The following is a 16,814-nucleotide window of genomic DNA, read 5'->3' as shown; positions in this document are numbered from 1 at the left end:
TACTTTTATACCTAGAAGGAATTTTGTTTTCAAAACATAAACATTGGGTTTATATTTTTTATAAAGTTAAATCACCATGTATTCATTACATATATGACTCAATATCTAAATATTTCATTAAAATGTGTTTCAAGAGAAGATCATACAAACTGATAGTTATTCATTCAATACATATGTATTTCATATACATGATATGATGGTGGCTACTGAAACACTGGTGAAAAAAGACATACAGCCCTGCTTTTTGATGTATTATGTAAGATGAATGCTAACCACAGAAACTGATATCTCAAAATCTGATATGAACATAAATATAGAGTCATTTGGCTTAGTGGGAGAATCATGAGAGGGAATCTCAGAGGCAGCAAATGTCAACCTGCAATATACATAGAAAGGAGTTGAAACATAGGTGAGTAAAAGAAGAATATGACAGGAAATGAAAGGCACATTTGCCAAAGACCATTCTCTAAGACTCAAAGACAGTCCTTGCAGCTAAACTCGGAGGAGGCCAACCATACTCCAGGTAAGAGCCCTTTTGTCTTGTGCTACAGGAGGTCTTCCCTCTCTTATAGATGGACAGAGTAACTGTGCCTGTCTCCTCGTTACCAGCTCACTCTGCCTGGGAGGGTGGACAGACTGAAAGAGGGCCAAGGGGGATGCGAGGATACGAGCTGCAGATAGAGATGTGGTGTACATGATACATTGTGGTTGCTCGGCTATGGCAATGATGACAGCAGAGACGGAGGGGGTTGAGAGTGGGGGAGGGAGGGGAAGAGAATGTCTTTATTTCATGACCTGCTTACTATTACCTGAAGAATGATAAGCTTCGAAGGAGACAAAAATGATCAGAAAGTATGAAAATGGGCCATAGGGCCATACTGGTGGACACCAAATGGAGGAAGAGTTTGAAAGGAAAGGATATTTAATTAGCTTAGTTTGCTAGAATAAGCCATGAAAATGTTCTTGAACTTGGTATTGCAGGGATATTCAGCCTTTGTAGAGTCTGTATAATGATGGCAAGGATGCCAAATTATAAACTCTTACAGATAAAATTGGAGGGAAGAAAAACAAGACAATGTCCTATAGGTGTTTACTGAAAAGATTGATGGGCAAAATAACTAAGATGTATTTGTGCTTTGGTAAAGCAATGTGTTCTACCTTCATTTCCAATACTGTGATAAGATAAATTGACTCTCCCCTGCAAATGAACTAATGTACCATGGGTTTATGTCAGTTTACAGTTCTAGGTTACACTCCATCACTACAGGGAAGTTACAACAGCAGGTGCTTGGAGCAGCTTGTCACATCACAACCAAGAGCAGAAAGAAATAACATGCATGCTTGGTACTCAAGTAGGCTTTCCTATTCCTGTAACACAAGTCATGGTCCTGAACTGGACAATGGTGTCAGTTACTTTAATGCTGGATCTTCTATCTTCATTTAGGGTAATCAAGACAATCTCCACAGATACATCCAAAGGCCAGTCTGATATAGACAATCCCAAGCTGAGACTCCCTTGGCAGGTGATTCCAATTTGTTTCAAGTTGACAATTAAAATCAACCATCGGGGTAGGTAATCACAGTGAGAGGGATTGCAAGTAGGAACTCCATAGCAGAAGTAGTAGGAATTGGACCTTGTTGCACAGAAATAAAAAAAGGATCAATACCCCACAAGTGGGAAGACATACAGTCTCTCAGTTATACTAGGAATAAATGGATGGAGGGGTGATTGTTAATATAGGCAGAGTGTGGATCTGTTATGACTGAAGAGTGCATTTTCTCTGTGAAGTAAGACATTGATGAGCTGAGGGGTAAAAAAGATAGACATGGATGAGAGCAGTGAGGGATGAGGTGAATGGAGGAGAGGAAGTAGCTTTGGGACAGCTGAAAGACTATGAGGTGAAAGAAGCAACTTATATTCTAGACTAGGAGAGGGAAGGGGAGAAAATTAAAAAAATGTAACTTAGCATTGTTCAGGCACCAGTTTACCTGGAACTTTCCTAGAATACTCATACTCAGACTAAGAGGAATGTTTGTTCCCTTTAGTTAAAGGGGTCTTTTTTGTCATTTCTGATCAAGAACTGATAATGTATCCATTAATATCTTATTGTTTTCTTTAAATCGGTAAGAACTTCAGAATAAAAATGGTTTAGCCAAAAAAAGTAAAAAGAAGTTTTTAAAGAGGATCTGCAAACTATTTAATCTTTGTGATGTCCTCTAGTCATTAAAATTTCATTATTTCCACTAATAAGTCTTAAATTAGGGTGTTTGATTTTTACAGTGTTGTCTTATATTTTGCCATTACTTGCACAGAATAATTTATACATATTCACATGGATTGTGATTTTTTTTCACTGCTCAGATATTGTGACCATTTGGATTGGATTAATTTGATAAACAAAAAGTTTTGAATTTTAAAATTTTCCACCCTGTTAAACATTCATACGTGTATGCTTCTTTTCTGGAATTTAAAATGTAACTTAAGTTTTAACTTCATTACATATCCTCAGTCTACTCAGTTACAAAAGTAAGAAAAATATCAATTTTTGATACTCTTTCAAAAATTACTGAAACCAAATTTGACTATAGCTTTTAAAAAGATTGTGCTCAAGCTAGGCTAACAGGGATAGGCTTGGGAATATGGGGATGGCATGGGTAAGAGAGATGCTGGGCCTGTGTACAAGCCTTGTATTGTAAACCTAGCCAACTATTCACGACGTGGGAGGTCATAGACTCTAGAGGAAAACATACTAAAACTATTTTTCTAAACCAATATAATTTCTAACTTTCTAAATACATTCTAAATACTTATGCTTATGTCCACAGAGAAGAGTACAGTTGGGTAGCTTGATCTGCTTAAGAGACCCCAGTAGGGTCAGGATCCATTGCTGGTGCATGAGCTGGCTTTTTGGAGCCCACTACCTATGGTGGGACACCTTGCACAGCCTTGAGGCAGGAAGAGGGGCTTGGACCTGCCTCTACTGAATGTACCAGACTCTGCTGACTCCCTATTTTAGGAGGGAATGGGTGGTGGGTTGTAGGGGGAAGGCTGGAGGGGTGGGGGGAGGGAAGAGATTTGTGACTGGTATGAAAAATGAATAAAAAACATTCTTAATAGAAAAAGAGCAATTTTCGGTCATCAAAGTTTCTCTTCACAACAGATGAGGGAGACACTTACGGAGATCCATAACTGGTCAAAACTCATAGACTGTGAGGTACCCAGCTACAACTGATGTATCTACATTGCAACTCCTACAGCTAAGTCTTAGGGGAAATTATGCAAGAGGGTGTAGAAAGATTGTATGACCTGGATGATCAGGATGCCTGCTATTAGAGAGGGTCTTTTAGAGCAGGCAGGGAAGATACAGCCGTGAAATATAAAAAAAAAATGGCTGTCCACACAAAGTCCTGCATAATAACAATGCTAGTAGACTTGCCAATATGGATGTGGGAAATTTCACAAGATCTTGCCCCCAGAATAAGAACTAAATATAGTCTGTGGCTACTGAGAGAGGGGAAAACAGTTTTACTCAGGGACAGGCTCCCAGGTGGGTTATCCAGTCCTGTGTGGTCAGCCCCAACACACTTGGGTATAGGAGCAACACTAAATGGACTCAGGATGCTATATATAAAGAAACTCGCATAGTGGTGTGTGTGTGTGTGTGTGTGTGTGTGTGTGTGTGTGTGTGTGTGTGTGTGTGTGCGCGCGCACGTAGGCATGTTTGTGTGAGCTGATAATAATAAAAGAAAAAGGCCACCAAATTGAAATTGAGAGGGATTTGGAGAAAACAAAAGGAGCACTTGGAGAGAAGAGAGTAAGATGTAAATGTAGTAATCATGTATGTAATTCTTTAAAAAGTAAATAAATTAGAGATTGTGTAGTGTGTGTCTGTATTGTCCCTGGACCAACAGAAAGCAAGGAGGCTTGGGTAGATTTGTAGGGATGAAACAGAAGGGGGGAAATGGTACAATTATAATCTAAAAATATCTTTTAAAAGCCCAAGGCTCAACTGTTACCCCATGTGGCCAGATTTTGAAAGACTGAAATTTCCAAACTATTCTAACTGCTCTAGACACATTTAGTTTTCCTATGTGGGTGCTTTCTTTGTGGAATTTACACCACTTCCTTATATGTGTATCTTCTTGGCTCTGTTTGTGACATTCTATTACATAGAAATTTAACTATGTGGAAAGAATGTGATATATTCCTTAAAGAAAATGGCCTGAGATTTTTGTGTCCATGTCTGCATTCCATGACCACCAGTTCACTTTGATGATTTTGCACAAATTTATAACATAATAGTGTTTTAGTTTTTTTGTTAATAAAGGAGGTGATCATTCCTACTCCAGAGTTTTGTGATTTTTGCCAGGAGTTGACATAAATCACTGTAAATGATGGGATAGAAAGGATGTGACTTTACTGTAGAACTCAGTTTTAATAATTGAAAATTTAAACAGGGAGTTGAATGGTCAGGGCATAAGGAAATGTAGAAGGGAAACGGATATATAAAGAGGTAGCTACATAGGATACGTAACTTGTAGAGATCTACTTTCTCAGACTGAGAGGTGGGGAGAACCAACGTTTTCCTAAAAGTACAGTCTGGAATCCCAACAAGTTGACTTGCAGCCTGAAATCACTACCCTTTCTAATTATGCCTTTCTTAGTGACAAGATAAAAAGAGTATTACTAACAGATCGTAAAAGGTAATGGAAGGATATAGTGTGCTCTTGCTAAGGTCCACAGACACCAGATGCCCAATTAGCACATACTATCCTTATTCTAATCAACATCATTATGACTTTGAACTTTGCTGCCTTGATCTCAGAGAAAGAGTTTTCATGAGTTCATTGAATGCTGTGTTCTGGAAATACATGCCACGAAAAGACTTCCAGTAATACAAGCCTGGCAAATATTTTCATCCTGAGTCTGATTATTTGATCATTTCTCATCTCCCTCCTAACTTCATATACTCTTATTTATTTTGACCCACTGAGTTCAGTTAAGGCTGCCCACATGCACATGATTGTTGAGTTTCTTTTTTCATTACAGCATTGGGAACCCAATTACTCCCTCACTAGGACAGGTAGAGTCTTTGGAGCGCTTCTCTCACCCATACTGAAACTTTTAACTGTCTTGATCTTGTGCAGGTAACTACTGCTGTGATGTTTTGAGTGCAACAGCTATATCGTGTCCACAGGGCAGCATTTCATAGCACCCCGCCTCCATCCTTCAAAACCCATATTCTTTGAGCTCCCTCTTCCAAGATATTTCCTGAGCCCTCGGTTGTAGTGGGCATTCCTGTAGCTGTTCTATCAGTAGCTAAGCACTCACAGTTACCTATATTAAGGAGTTTGAACAAGAATGAGTCTGTAATAAGAAATGTCTTTAGGCATGGACAAGACAGACTCCTTGTGCAGTGAGATAAAGCTTGACATTTTTGAGAGACCGCAAAGTGTATGCAGTTATAATTCAGTTTCAACTTATCTGACCTTCATTGGTGTGTGGACCCAGAAGCCCTGGGAATTCTGGCTCCTGTGGGGAAGAGCCATCTATCAGCCGGGGAGTGGATTCTTCATCCTTGTCCTCGTCCTGAGTGTCCCCTAGCTGTGGGCCTGGGGTGAGGAGTTCTCTGTTCCCAGAAAGCCTCTCCGTCACTTTTTCACCCTGAAAACAAGCAGAATTTCACAGCAACCTCAATCACCCTCTATGTCCATGGTACAAATTTGAAACGTGCCCATTTGTGCCACAAGATGTCACCCGTGTTCTTATGTTTAGCACAGTGTGCCTCGCCCACCAGCTTGAGGCAGCAAGTCTCCAAGAAATGCTGTTATTGTTTTCAATTAAGTTTGTTTCTCAAATCTTGGGAACTGGTTTGAATAGCATTTTTTTTTTTGCTATTTTCTTTTAACTTCATCTATTTCTTCATTTGATAGGTTTCAAAGTATCTCACTTACTGATTTAATTATGAGATATGATGTCTTACATACATTTCCACATGGATACAGCAACAATATCTGATAATGTTAAAATTGACATTTTTGAGAGATTTGGCAATGGGGGCATTTGCAAATGGTAAAAAAAAATACATTTTTCAAAATACTGTTTTTTTTTTTTCAAATGTCACTATCTTTTCACCTTACACCTTTTTGTTACAAGTTGTTGTTTCTAAAATTATTTCGAGGCACCATCATCTCCAGTACCTTTCATTTACACTAGTGTTTATTCCTTTCTGTTTCTTGGTAAGGGTGTTCTTCTCGATGACCTTGTAAGCTCCAGATGGGAATTTGCTTAAGACATTTAGAGCAGCAATGTCCTGGTTCTGCTGTCTGTTATTATCTTGATGTCCCCAGAAATCTTACATTCTTGATTGATCACATCGCTACACACCCATCTGCCTTTATTTTTGCTCATTAAAAAGGCAAAATCCCACAAATGACTTCTAAGTTATTTATTACCAGAATGGTGTAACAACTACTTAACCTTTTAAAAACAGGAATATAATTAGGCTGCTTATTTACTGCTTGTTTTATACACCATGTGAATTTTTTTAAAGATACATGTATTTTTCATGCCACTTTTGATAGATCTTTATACATTTCATTGCTAATTAAAATAATATTTTTAAGGGAACAATTTCATAGGCTCTCTCTCTATTTTATCCCCTTTCTACCTTAGATTTCTGCTGATTGATTAATTTCTTACCCAGGCCTATTAAGTAGTAAACACTAAATTAAGCCTTTATCTTTGTATTCTAGGATTCAGCATAATAGGCAACCCATAAGATTTATGGATATTATTTTTCAAAAAAATTCTTGTCCAAGATGGTTTTAATTCATATCTACAGATAACCTTAAGGATTTTCTGCTAAGAATCAGCGGATGTGGCAATGCCTATTTTCAAGAATTCAAAACATGAAATCTAAAAGCAAATTGCTTGATCATGTAGGAGCCATCCAGAAAGATTCAGTAAAGCCTGGCCAGAAATCTCCAGCTGAGAAGCTGGGGTGCATCTACAGAGAGACACACGGTTTCCATCAGCGTGCTCATAGCGAGGCAGCTTCAGAAGAATAGCTTTCCAGAGACTAAAAGTAGGCTCCAGGAAGGGCGGAAATTGAGACAGATGTTTCACAGAATGGAGGAGCTCTCTAAAGGGAGGGAAATATTCCAGATGCAGAGCCTTGAATCTTTAACTTTGTAGGAAAATGTTTGCACATCCCCTGCCCCACTTTTTTTTTTTCCAGATAATTGTTTTTCCACTGATTTGATGTGAAGCTGTAAGGTCTCGTTTGTCATCCGATATAATGAGGCCAAACAGCTTTGGGTGTTCATCAGAAATTGTTTTGTTCATGCTTGCTTGAAAATAAAAAGAACAACCTTTTAACCAAGGAAAGGGAATGCATTTTCATTTCAGCAAAATTGCAGAACTGTAACCCCATTGTACTGTGCCTACAGAGTCTTCTGCCTGGTAGACACATTTATTCTGACTATTAAATAGAAGTTGTTTGGGCTCCCGTCTTTCCCCTCTTTTAACAGTCTTCAAACTGCAAATATGAAGTTAGAAGCAATTTCTTCTAAAAAAAAAAAATTGCGGTCAGGGAATTGTGAACACCTGTCTGTCAGAATGATAGACTTTATACTTATGCTTCGGAAACCTAATTGTGGGTATAAATACCCCCACCCCCAAATATCCTTCAGCTATCATTGGGATCACTCAAAGGAAAGCACAACTGAGTCTCTTCTGTAAATATCCATTGATTATTTCAGATTTTTTTCTCTATTCTTTTCTTCCTCTATCTCTTGCTTTTACTCTGATTTGCTTCCTATGACTTGACTTTTTAATCAGGGTATTATATCTCTCTGAGCTTTATAAGCATTAAAAAACCTAATCACTACACTTGAAGAAATTAACATTAACCTAGTGCCAGGTAGCAAAACAAACTTTAACTTTATGGGTTTTTTTTTTAAATTTTGGCATTGTAGTAACTTGTGTGTTCCTAGTACCTTGCTTACATGACCATGAACTGTAGTGTTTATCATGGTAGACTATGTTAAGGAGTATATTCTATTTCTACAAAAGAGTGGATATAAGAAATGACACCAACTGGAGACAGTGTCATGGGTTTGGAGAACTCAGCAGATGATGGCAAGGAGAGGTGATTTCCAAGTAAGAATTGATCACTTCAGGGCTAGTCAGTGTTTGTATCCTGCAGAGCTGGGATTCCAGGTAGTCATCCCAGCACATAGTTCCCTCTCGGGGCACAGGACCTGACAAGACATGGTGAGAGTAAGACCAAGTGTCTGCTACTTGAAGAAAGCATCTCAATAAAAATAAATGCACTTATGTATTTTTATATCAAACAGTACTGAGATTTGTACTAAAATATTAATATTAATATCAATAATCCTGCAAAATATTTAATATTTGCATTTCTTGTCATTAGCAGTATTATTCTTATACATAGAAGAATCTTCTTATGAAAGTATGTTGTGCTATTTTAAGTGACAATAGTATTTTGTCAAAATTATTTTGACCAAATTCATGGTTTTTTTTGTGAAAAAACACATCTGACTGATTCATGTCATTGTATCATTATTAGTAAAACTACTTGATTTATTTGGCTTAATTTCAGAGGAATAATACAAAAACTGAGTGTGCTAAGACATAGAAGCTATAGTTCTCCTAGGCTGTTTTCTTTGTCAGAGTCCCTTCAACATAGAGATCTTTCTTTTTAAAAATAGTTGTTTTTATTTATTCAGTTTGTTATTCTCATACAAAGCAAAGGGATTCTGTACAGCACTTTTGCACTTTTACAGTCCTTAGTTGGGGTTGCTCTCTCATACCTGCTTCTCTCTCTCTCTCTCTCTCTCTCTCTCTCTCTCTCTCTCTCTCTCTCTCTCTCTCTCTCTCTCTCATCTCCTCTCCTCTCCTCTCCTCTCCTTTTCTCTAACCCCCACTCAACACTTACGACCCCCTTTCCATTTTCATACACTATTTGCTCTGTTACCCAGTCCACACCCCCTTCCATACATCTTTCTTCCTCTCATGGGCTCCTTTATAGTACCTTGGACAATGTTCACATTCGTTTGCACATAAAAATACACTTATGAATTAGAAGTTCAGGGTAGCCACAAGACATCTGAAAGGAGTTTTTGAGAACATCCAGTGATGATGGTGTTCCAGAAACCAGAGGCCTTGAACCAATGACTCAATGCAATGAACATTTGCAAGTAAAGCTGATTGGGCAAAAGGGTATACGGTGTAACACACTGCATCTCCCAGTGACACTAAGATGAATGAAGAGATGTTGGAGAGGCGAGAAAGACAGAGGATCTAAGAGGGCATTTGCTTGTTTGATTTGTTGTGATTACACGGCATTCAAATGCTTCTGTACAAAAAGGGAAAGCAGCATCAGGGTGAACAGGCTGCCTTCAGTATAGACTTCTTGAGGATCACAAATTACTTGCTCCTCTTGAACATTCTGTTTGAATTAATAAAAGCCAATATTCTGTATTTTGTTGATATTTAGTGTTCTTTTAGCATCAGCACTTAATATGCACCCAGGTGTTAAATGAGGGTCTCCATAAAGTAATGTATTTGTGATTGAAAAAGAAGTAAATGCAAAGGGGACTCTAAGGTCTCCAGCTATTGCTATTTGGAGATTCTGTCTTCCTTTCTTCAAACTATAATTCATGGATATTTTTATGTAGTATTTTGTGAAATAATCAATTACTAAATTTGAGTGAGCTCCCCATAATATCAGCTTTCTTACTTTTAATACTCAGCATTTGATGTACCACCCAAAATTACACTTTAGCATTATGATTATACTTTGAACAAATGTTTGAAAATTTTTTAGAAAATCAACATTTTGCTTAAAAAATAGCATAGACTTGTCATATTTCATGGTAACGTTAGGACTTTTCTTGGCCCTCCAGGATGTACCTAAGGCCTTGCAAAGAGGAAATCTTAAGGTTATGCAAGTATGTTTGTTAGTGTTTACTTTAAAATGTCAGAGAGAGCTTACATAAATAAGCTAATGATGCATAAGAGACTCAGAAAGACAAACTCAAATGCAGTGAATGGTATGAAGTAATACACAGTAGAGTAGACATTAATGAAATTGAGACTAAATTAACAGTGGCTAGAATCAATGAGAGTTTTAGTGCTTTGAAAGATAAACAAGACTGACAACTCTCTAAATACACCAATCCAAAGAAAGACAGAAAGATATTCAATTAAAATTAGTAACAACAAGGAAAATGTTACAATAGTCTCTAATGAAACCTGTGAGGTCACTAAGGGATAGCTTTAATGTTAATTAAAAAAAAAACTGGAAAATCTTAAAGAAGTTGATATAGCCCTAAACACACATAACATAGCAAACTTAAACCAAAAATAAATAAATAATTTAAACAGACCTATACCAACAAATAAGACTAAAGCAATAGTTAAATGTCTCTGAATTTAAAAAAAAATCCAAGAATTCACAAATTCACACTTGAATTATACCAAATGTTTATTTAGGAGATAATACAAATATTTTTCACAATGTTACATAAAAAGCAAGGAGAAAACACTACCGAACTCATTCAATGAAGCTAATATAACCCTGGTACTCAAACTGAATAAAACAGAACAAGAAAAGGAAATGTATCAGCCATGAATAACACTGAAAGCTCACTTAAGAGTCATCACAAAACAAATGAACAACCAAACAACAACAAAAGTAAATAAAAACTAAAGATGTGGCTTCCATGTCACCCAGCTATACCATCCATTCCTGGACACATGCCCTAAGTTCTCTCACATCCATGCTTCTTGCCACCACACTGTTCATGAGAGCTAACACTAGCTCATACGCCCGTCAGCAGATGAATGGATAAAGAAAATAAGGCATATATGCCCAGTGTGATTTTTATTTAACTGAAAAGAAGTGAAATGATATCTTCAAGAATATCGGTACTTGGAGGTTATTATGTTAAGAAAACTAAACCTGACTTAGAAAGCAGAACACCACAGTTTCTCTCACACATAGAATCTAGATTCGAATCTGTACAAACTTGTGTGTGTGTGTGTGTGTGTGTGTGTGTGTGTGTGTGTGTGTGGTGTGTGGTGTGGTGTGGTGTGTGTGTGTGTGGTGTGATGTGGTGTGGTGTGTGTGTGTGTGTGTGTGTGTGTGTGTGTGTGTGTGTGTGGTGTGTAGACCATAAGACTACAAAAGGTACAGTGGGAAGAGAGGTAGAGACTTCAGAGGATGGGGCTGGGACAAGGTCATGGGCAGCAATGTGACAGAAGTACGTATGACAGTGTAAAAGAGGACACAGAAGAATGAAATATACTTGAAAATGCCAAAACAAAAACTATTGACTTTGTATAGCAACTTAAAAGTTAACAACAAAAATTAAAAAAATTTTAATAATGACTTGCAAGGATATGATGTGATTAGTAATTCAGGACATGCTAATCTTTTTAGTAGTTTTTCAGCTTGCCTCAATATATGTTTACTTTTCATAAATGTGTAACTGTAAAATGTAGCTAATGTCTTGTAATCAGTTGAATGTTTAAGTAAAAATAATGCAAAAAAATCAAAGTTGACTTGAAGACTCTAATCTGTCTTTTGAGAGACTGTGAGATTTTCCACTTTAGTTCATATGTTTATTTTTTTCCTTTTATTGTAGGTGAAAATTGCAATATTCTATCTTTCATTGCTAGAAGGATTTCTCCTTGAGTTTTATACACGTTTAGTTTACACTCTGTTGACCTTAGCTCCTCAAGCTCTGGAAACTTCCTCAGTTTCTGGTATCCTCTCCAAAGTGCATCATCTAGTTCATATTGAAAGTCTCTAAATAATATTAGGAGTGCAGTTTGGCAAACATACCTATATCTCATATTAGATTCAGTTCAAGCTTCATTTCTCTTTGTTTCCCAAATTCACCAAGTAAGCATGTCAGGGGGACAAGTTAGAAAGTTTAGTGTGTGTTAACATCAGTCATCTTGTGAAATGGGAGCAGCCGAGGGGGTGAAAATACCGTATGAGGAACCTTCTAAATTCTAGTTATTTATTTCTAGTGAGTTAACTTGGCCACTTTTTAATGTCTTTTAATTTAACTTTTTCCTATTCTAATATCAAACAAATTACTCTTCTAAGCAAGCTCTTTGCTGTAGGATGTCTTTTTGTACACCGTGAACATGTGTTGCCCTGATTGGTTGATAAAGTTGCATTGGCCTATGGCAAGGCAGCTTAGAGGCAGGCAGGAAATCCAAGCAGATTTATGGAGAGAAGAAAGGAGAGTGGAGTGAGTCACTGTGAGCCGCCACCAGGAGAAGCACAATGTGAAAGTACTGGTAAGCTACAAAGCCATGTGGCAACATATAGGTTAATAGAAATGGGCTGAATTATGTTGGAAGAGATAGCCAGCAAGAAGCCTGCCATAGGCCATGCAATTGGTAATTAATATTAAGCCTCTGAGTGATTTTTTTATAAGTGGTTATGGCACCGAGGGCCTGGGTGGGACCAGAGAAAACTTTCTACTACAGCCCTTTAGAGTTACAAAGCTTGGTAGAACAAGACACACTATTGCCAAAGGGATTATAAAACACCTTTTGGTTGAATACTGTCACGTTTGCCATTATAAGCATGATAGAATTCAGCTTGTCAATAGGAGAAGATTGGAGAATGATGGATTATTGGCCTTGATGATGTCAGTCTCTGGAATCTCCCTATTTGCCTTTTTGCTATCCAAATTTATTGATCCTCCTCAATCTTTATTCATTTGTCAAATTTGTTGCAGACTAAATGTGGCTATTGAGTAGCATTTTGAAAAGTCATTTTGATGTCATTTGCTTCACTTTAGGTTGTTAGTAAGTTTTCTATCATAACTCCTGTTTTGATATCTGTGATCAGCTGTGGACCTTAAGAATCACATAATGAATCCATGCCTCTTGCAAACTCAATGGAAGTTTACCAGCACTTGCCCAAGGAAAGAAAGAACTAGAAATGTATGGAATCAGTGAAAGTTATACACTCTATTAGTGGAGGCAAGGAAAAGATAGGACTAGTCCAATCCCAGAGTAGAAATTTGTTCCTTGAGAAAAATATCTATGTAGCATTACAAAAACAGAGAAGAATGAAAGTTTCTTAATTTTATGTTACGTGTGTGTATGTGTGTGTTATATGTTCATGTACATGTACATGTATCTGTGTTGGGAGATATGTGAATGTTTGTATATAGGATAGAGGGTCAATGTTGAGTATCTTCTTAGTCATATTTTTCACCTTATTTTTATGACATGATCCCTTTGAACCTGAACTTCACAAACTTGCTAGATTGGTTACCTATCCAACTCCAGGGATCCTCCTGTCTTTGCCTCCACATTTCTAGCCATGTCTTGCCTGGTTTCTCTCTCTCTCTCTCTCTCTCTCTCTCTCTCTCTCTCTCTCTCTCTCTCTCTCTCTCTCTCGCTCTCTCTCTCTCTGTATGTGTGTGTATTTTTTCATAACATGTTGCCCGGTGATTGAAATTAAGGTCCTCAAGCATTTGTGGTAGCACTTAACCAATGTACCAGTGCCCTGGAATACTCAAACGTTTCTTGGGTGGTGATATATCTCTTAGTGTTCATTAGTTTGATTCTGTCACTATGAAATGTGAGGTAATGAAAAATCTAGGGGATGATGATAGAAAGGTGAAATAATAAACCTGAAAGGTAATGTAATGAAGAAATAAAAGAAGATTCCCTATTTCCTTCTAACACACAGTACTAAGAGAAGTAAAGAGATCAGGGGGACATGAGAGCATCTAAAGGAAGGTTGTAGGTAAAAGCCATATGGAAGTGTGATGTCACAAACTCAATTAGAATGTATTTGGAGGGATAGTATATTACCTATGATATGAGAGAAGATGGGGGTGAAATTGGTGGCTGAAGGGATTAAGTAGAGATGAGGTAGTGGGATAGAAGTGTTAGTGGGTGGGCTAATGAAAACTAAGGATGTAAGAAAAGATTAATGAAAATTCACTAGTTAGTAAATTAATTTTCAAATACAAAATTTAAAAAAGAGTTTGAATGGAGGCATCCTACATTAGTGGACAAAACCACTCCCAGAAGACATGGGTTATTAAATGAAAATCACACTGCAAAGCACAGGCTTCCTGTACAAGAAAGATCCAAGAGCTCTCCAAAACAAGATGAGCTATTACCAATGCCCTTGGTTTTCCACTAGAACTATATAGTAAGACGCAGTTGCCGAAGACAACATACATTTTTGTTATCGGTCATCAAAAGAAGATCAATCTCAAGACAACTTAGAAACTTCCTCCCTCCTGGCTAGTTTTTCTAGTACAGAATGGTGCTATGTTGACTGCTAAGGAAGAAAAGATCCTGGTCATTTTAACTATCCTTGACCCACCATGCCCCAGGCCCCACCAACCTGCCAGGAAAAAAGTACCCCCAGGTGCAATAGTAGCAGATACGTTATGAAGTAACTAACAGCATTCTTGTGGAAGAATGCTCCACAGGAAGAAATTTCATGACTGGTATTATAGTGCTATTTAAAAACTTGTGCCCTCAGAGGTCATAGATCTTAGGATAGAACTTGGTATTTTTATTTATCTAAATGTTCATACAATCCAATTACCTTCTAAATATTTATATTTATATCTAGGCCTGAGATTCTCTCATAGTTTGTCAGTGAAGTTTCTTTTACTGTGGGCCAAAGTCAACAGAAAGATGAATAACTTGTCAAGGTGATGAGAAAAAGTCCTAAATGGGTCATGTTTATCACCTGCCCTCAATCAAGGCCCAGGAGACATTGTGGAGGAGGAAGAAGAAAGAAATTAAGATCTGGATAATGGGATAGAGTGTTGTGATGTGCTGTCTTCTGGACATGATTCAGCTATCAGCCTTCTGAACTCATAGAAGATGAATTTGTCAGCAGAGGTGATTAGCTAGGGAGCTATTAGCAGTTGTTAGCTGCTAGGAGAGAGAAAATAATTTTTCTTTCAGGTTGTGGCCACAGATATGGGCATCACTGATTAGATATAGTGTATTATCCTAATAAAAAAGAAGACAAACATTTGGGAAGAAGATGTGTTTAGAGGAAGGCTAGAGATGGGACTTGAGCGAGGAAAATGAAAAGTGGATACATATTATCTCATATTCATATTATCAAAGGAGAAAAATGGTCATGTGAAATTAATCTAAGAGTACAACATAAGTGACCCTGAAAAAAACAGTAAAGGCACCTCAACTTTGAACCTGAACCTCACTGATCAACACTGATTTCAGTGTTGTGAGTGTAGCTTCAACATTCAGGAGATTTTTTTAAGCTATAGAAGTAATTCAGATCTAGCCAGAGGGATCAGTTAGTAAAACATTTACTATCCATATGTGAGGCATGAGTTTGAATTCTAAAAACCCACATGAAAACTAGAGATTAGGAGCATCTGTAATCTTGGGGTTTATACCGGGAGATGTTCATGAGCCAGCTAAGCTGACATCTGCAACAGAAAAAAGAAAAAGAAACCCTGATTTTACCAAAGTAGAAGGTGAGGGTTGGTAGCCAAGTAAGTCCTCTGACCTCTGCATGTGTGTACCATGTTTACACACACACACACACACACACACACACACACACACACACACACACACTTCAAATATTTGACAATGTCAGATAATCCCTTAACCAGAGAAGCATTTTCTCATATAGAACAGGGAAGCAGCAGACAGGAAGGCTAATTCAATCCTATACAGTTCAAAATCTGAGGGAGAGAGGTTGTTTCTCACTAATCAACAAAAGTTTTATGAAATATCTATAGAAGAATTTCCACTGAAGAATATGCTGAGGTGGATTACTCAACTAAAACTAAAAGAAGTGTGAACCACAGGCAAATTCTCCAGAAGTCACACTGCTGAAGTTCCTTGGAAGGCTGCAAGAGAAGAAACAATGTATATGGTGTCTACCTTTAAGAGCCCTATTAGAAAAATCCTTGATTTCATCCAAGAGTCTTTCATCTGACAGAATACACACGTAATGAATATCAAGCATCACAAATATAGAGTTTGTATGGAAAAATGGGAATGCCAATTCATTGAAAGTAAAAGGAATTTCAAACAAGTGCTGGTGCTTGAGATTGCCACATAGTATCCCACAAACCAGGGAGAAGAGGGAAATTGCTTTGCCTGGGATATGAGCGTCTCCAAAGGTCATCAAATTAACCTTGAGTGAAGGTTACTAGAAACTTAACTACAGCTTCTGATTCTTTAGAGCAGATAAGACCTTCATATATGTTTTTCTCTGTGTGTCATTGTGTGGATACTTTCACAGGAATGATGATGACCATGGAAACCAGTGGCATCAGATCCCTCTGGAGCTGGAGTTTCAGGTAGTTGTAAGCTTCCTGAAATGGATGCTGGGAACTGAGCTCTCAGCCCTACTGCAAGAACAGTATACACTCTTCACTGCTGGGATATCTTTCATTACATTTATTTATATTAGTGACCGTAGACACTGATCAGAAAAGGTGGTAGAATAATACACAGGTAAAATACATTCACATCATATTGGCTAGCAGATTCTCAATGAACATAAATTCATGGACAATTTATTAGCATATTTTGTGAGTAGAATCATACAAATTTATATTGCAATTATATATATAATATATATATATAAAATAGTATATATAATTATATATATTTTATATATATATAATATATATAAAATAGTATATATACCGTTTCCTTTCCTCTGGTTTATTTAAATGGCATATTTATAAGACTACTAGACTAAAAGTATTGAGGAACAGAGAGAAGTGTA

The 16,814-nt window shown here is 37.3% G+C and overlaps 1 protein-coding gene across 1 annotated transcript in view; it reads right to left on the bottom strand.

Annotated features, from left to right (window-relative positions):
• Positions 1-16,814, bottom strand: part of Epyc (epiphycan) — a 30,259-nt gene that overhangs the window by 5,539 nt on the left and 7,906 nt on the right. Inside the window, exon 2 of the mRNA XM_042263390.2 lies at positions 5,491-5,665. Within this exon, the coding sequence (XP_042119324.1) occupies positions 5,491-5,665 (175 nt within the window). The remainder of the gene's footprint in view (positions 1-5,490; positions 5,666-16,814) is intronic.

This window comes from Peromyscus maniculatus, chromosome 18 (assembly GCF_049852395.1).
Source record: "Peromyscus maniculatus bairdii isolate BWxNUB_F1_BW_parent chromosome 18, HU_Pman_BW_mat_3.1, whole genome shotgun sequence".
NCBI classification, from domain to species: domain Eukaryota; kingdom Metazoa; phylum Chordata; class Mammalia; order Rodentia; family Cricetidae; genus Peromyscus; species Peromyscus maniculatus.
The sequence above is the reverse complement of the archived record's forward strand: the minus strand, read 5'-3'. Positions and strand labels throughout refer to the sequence as shown.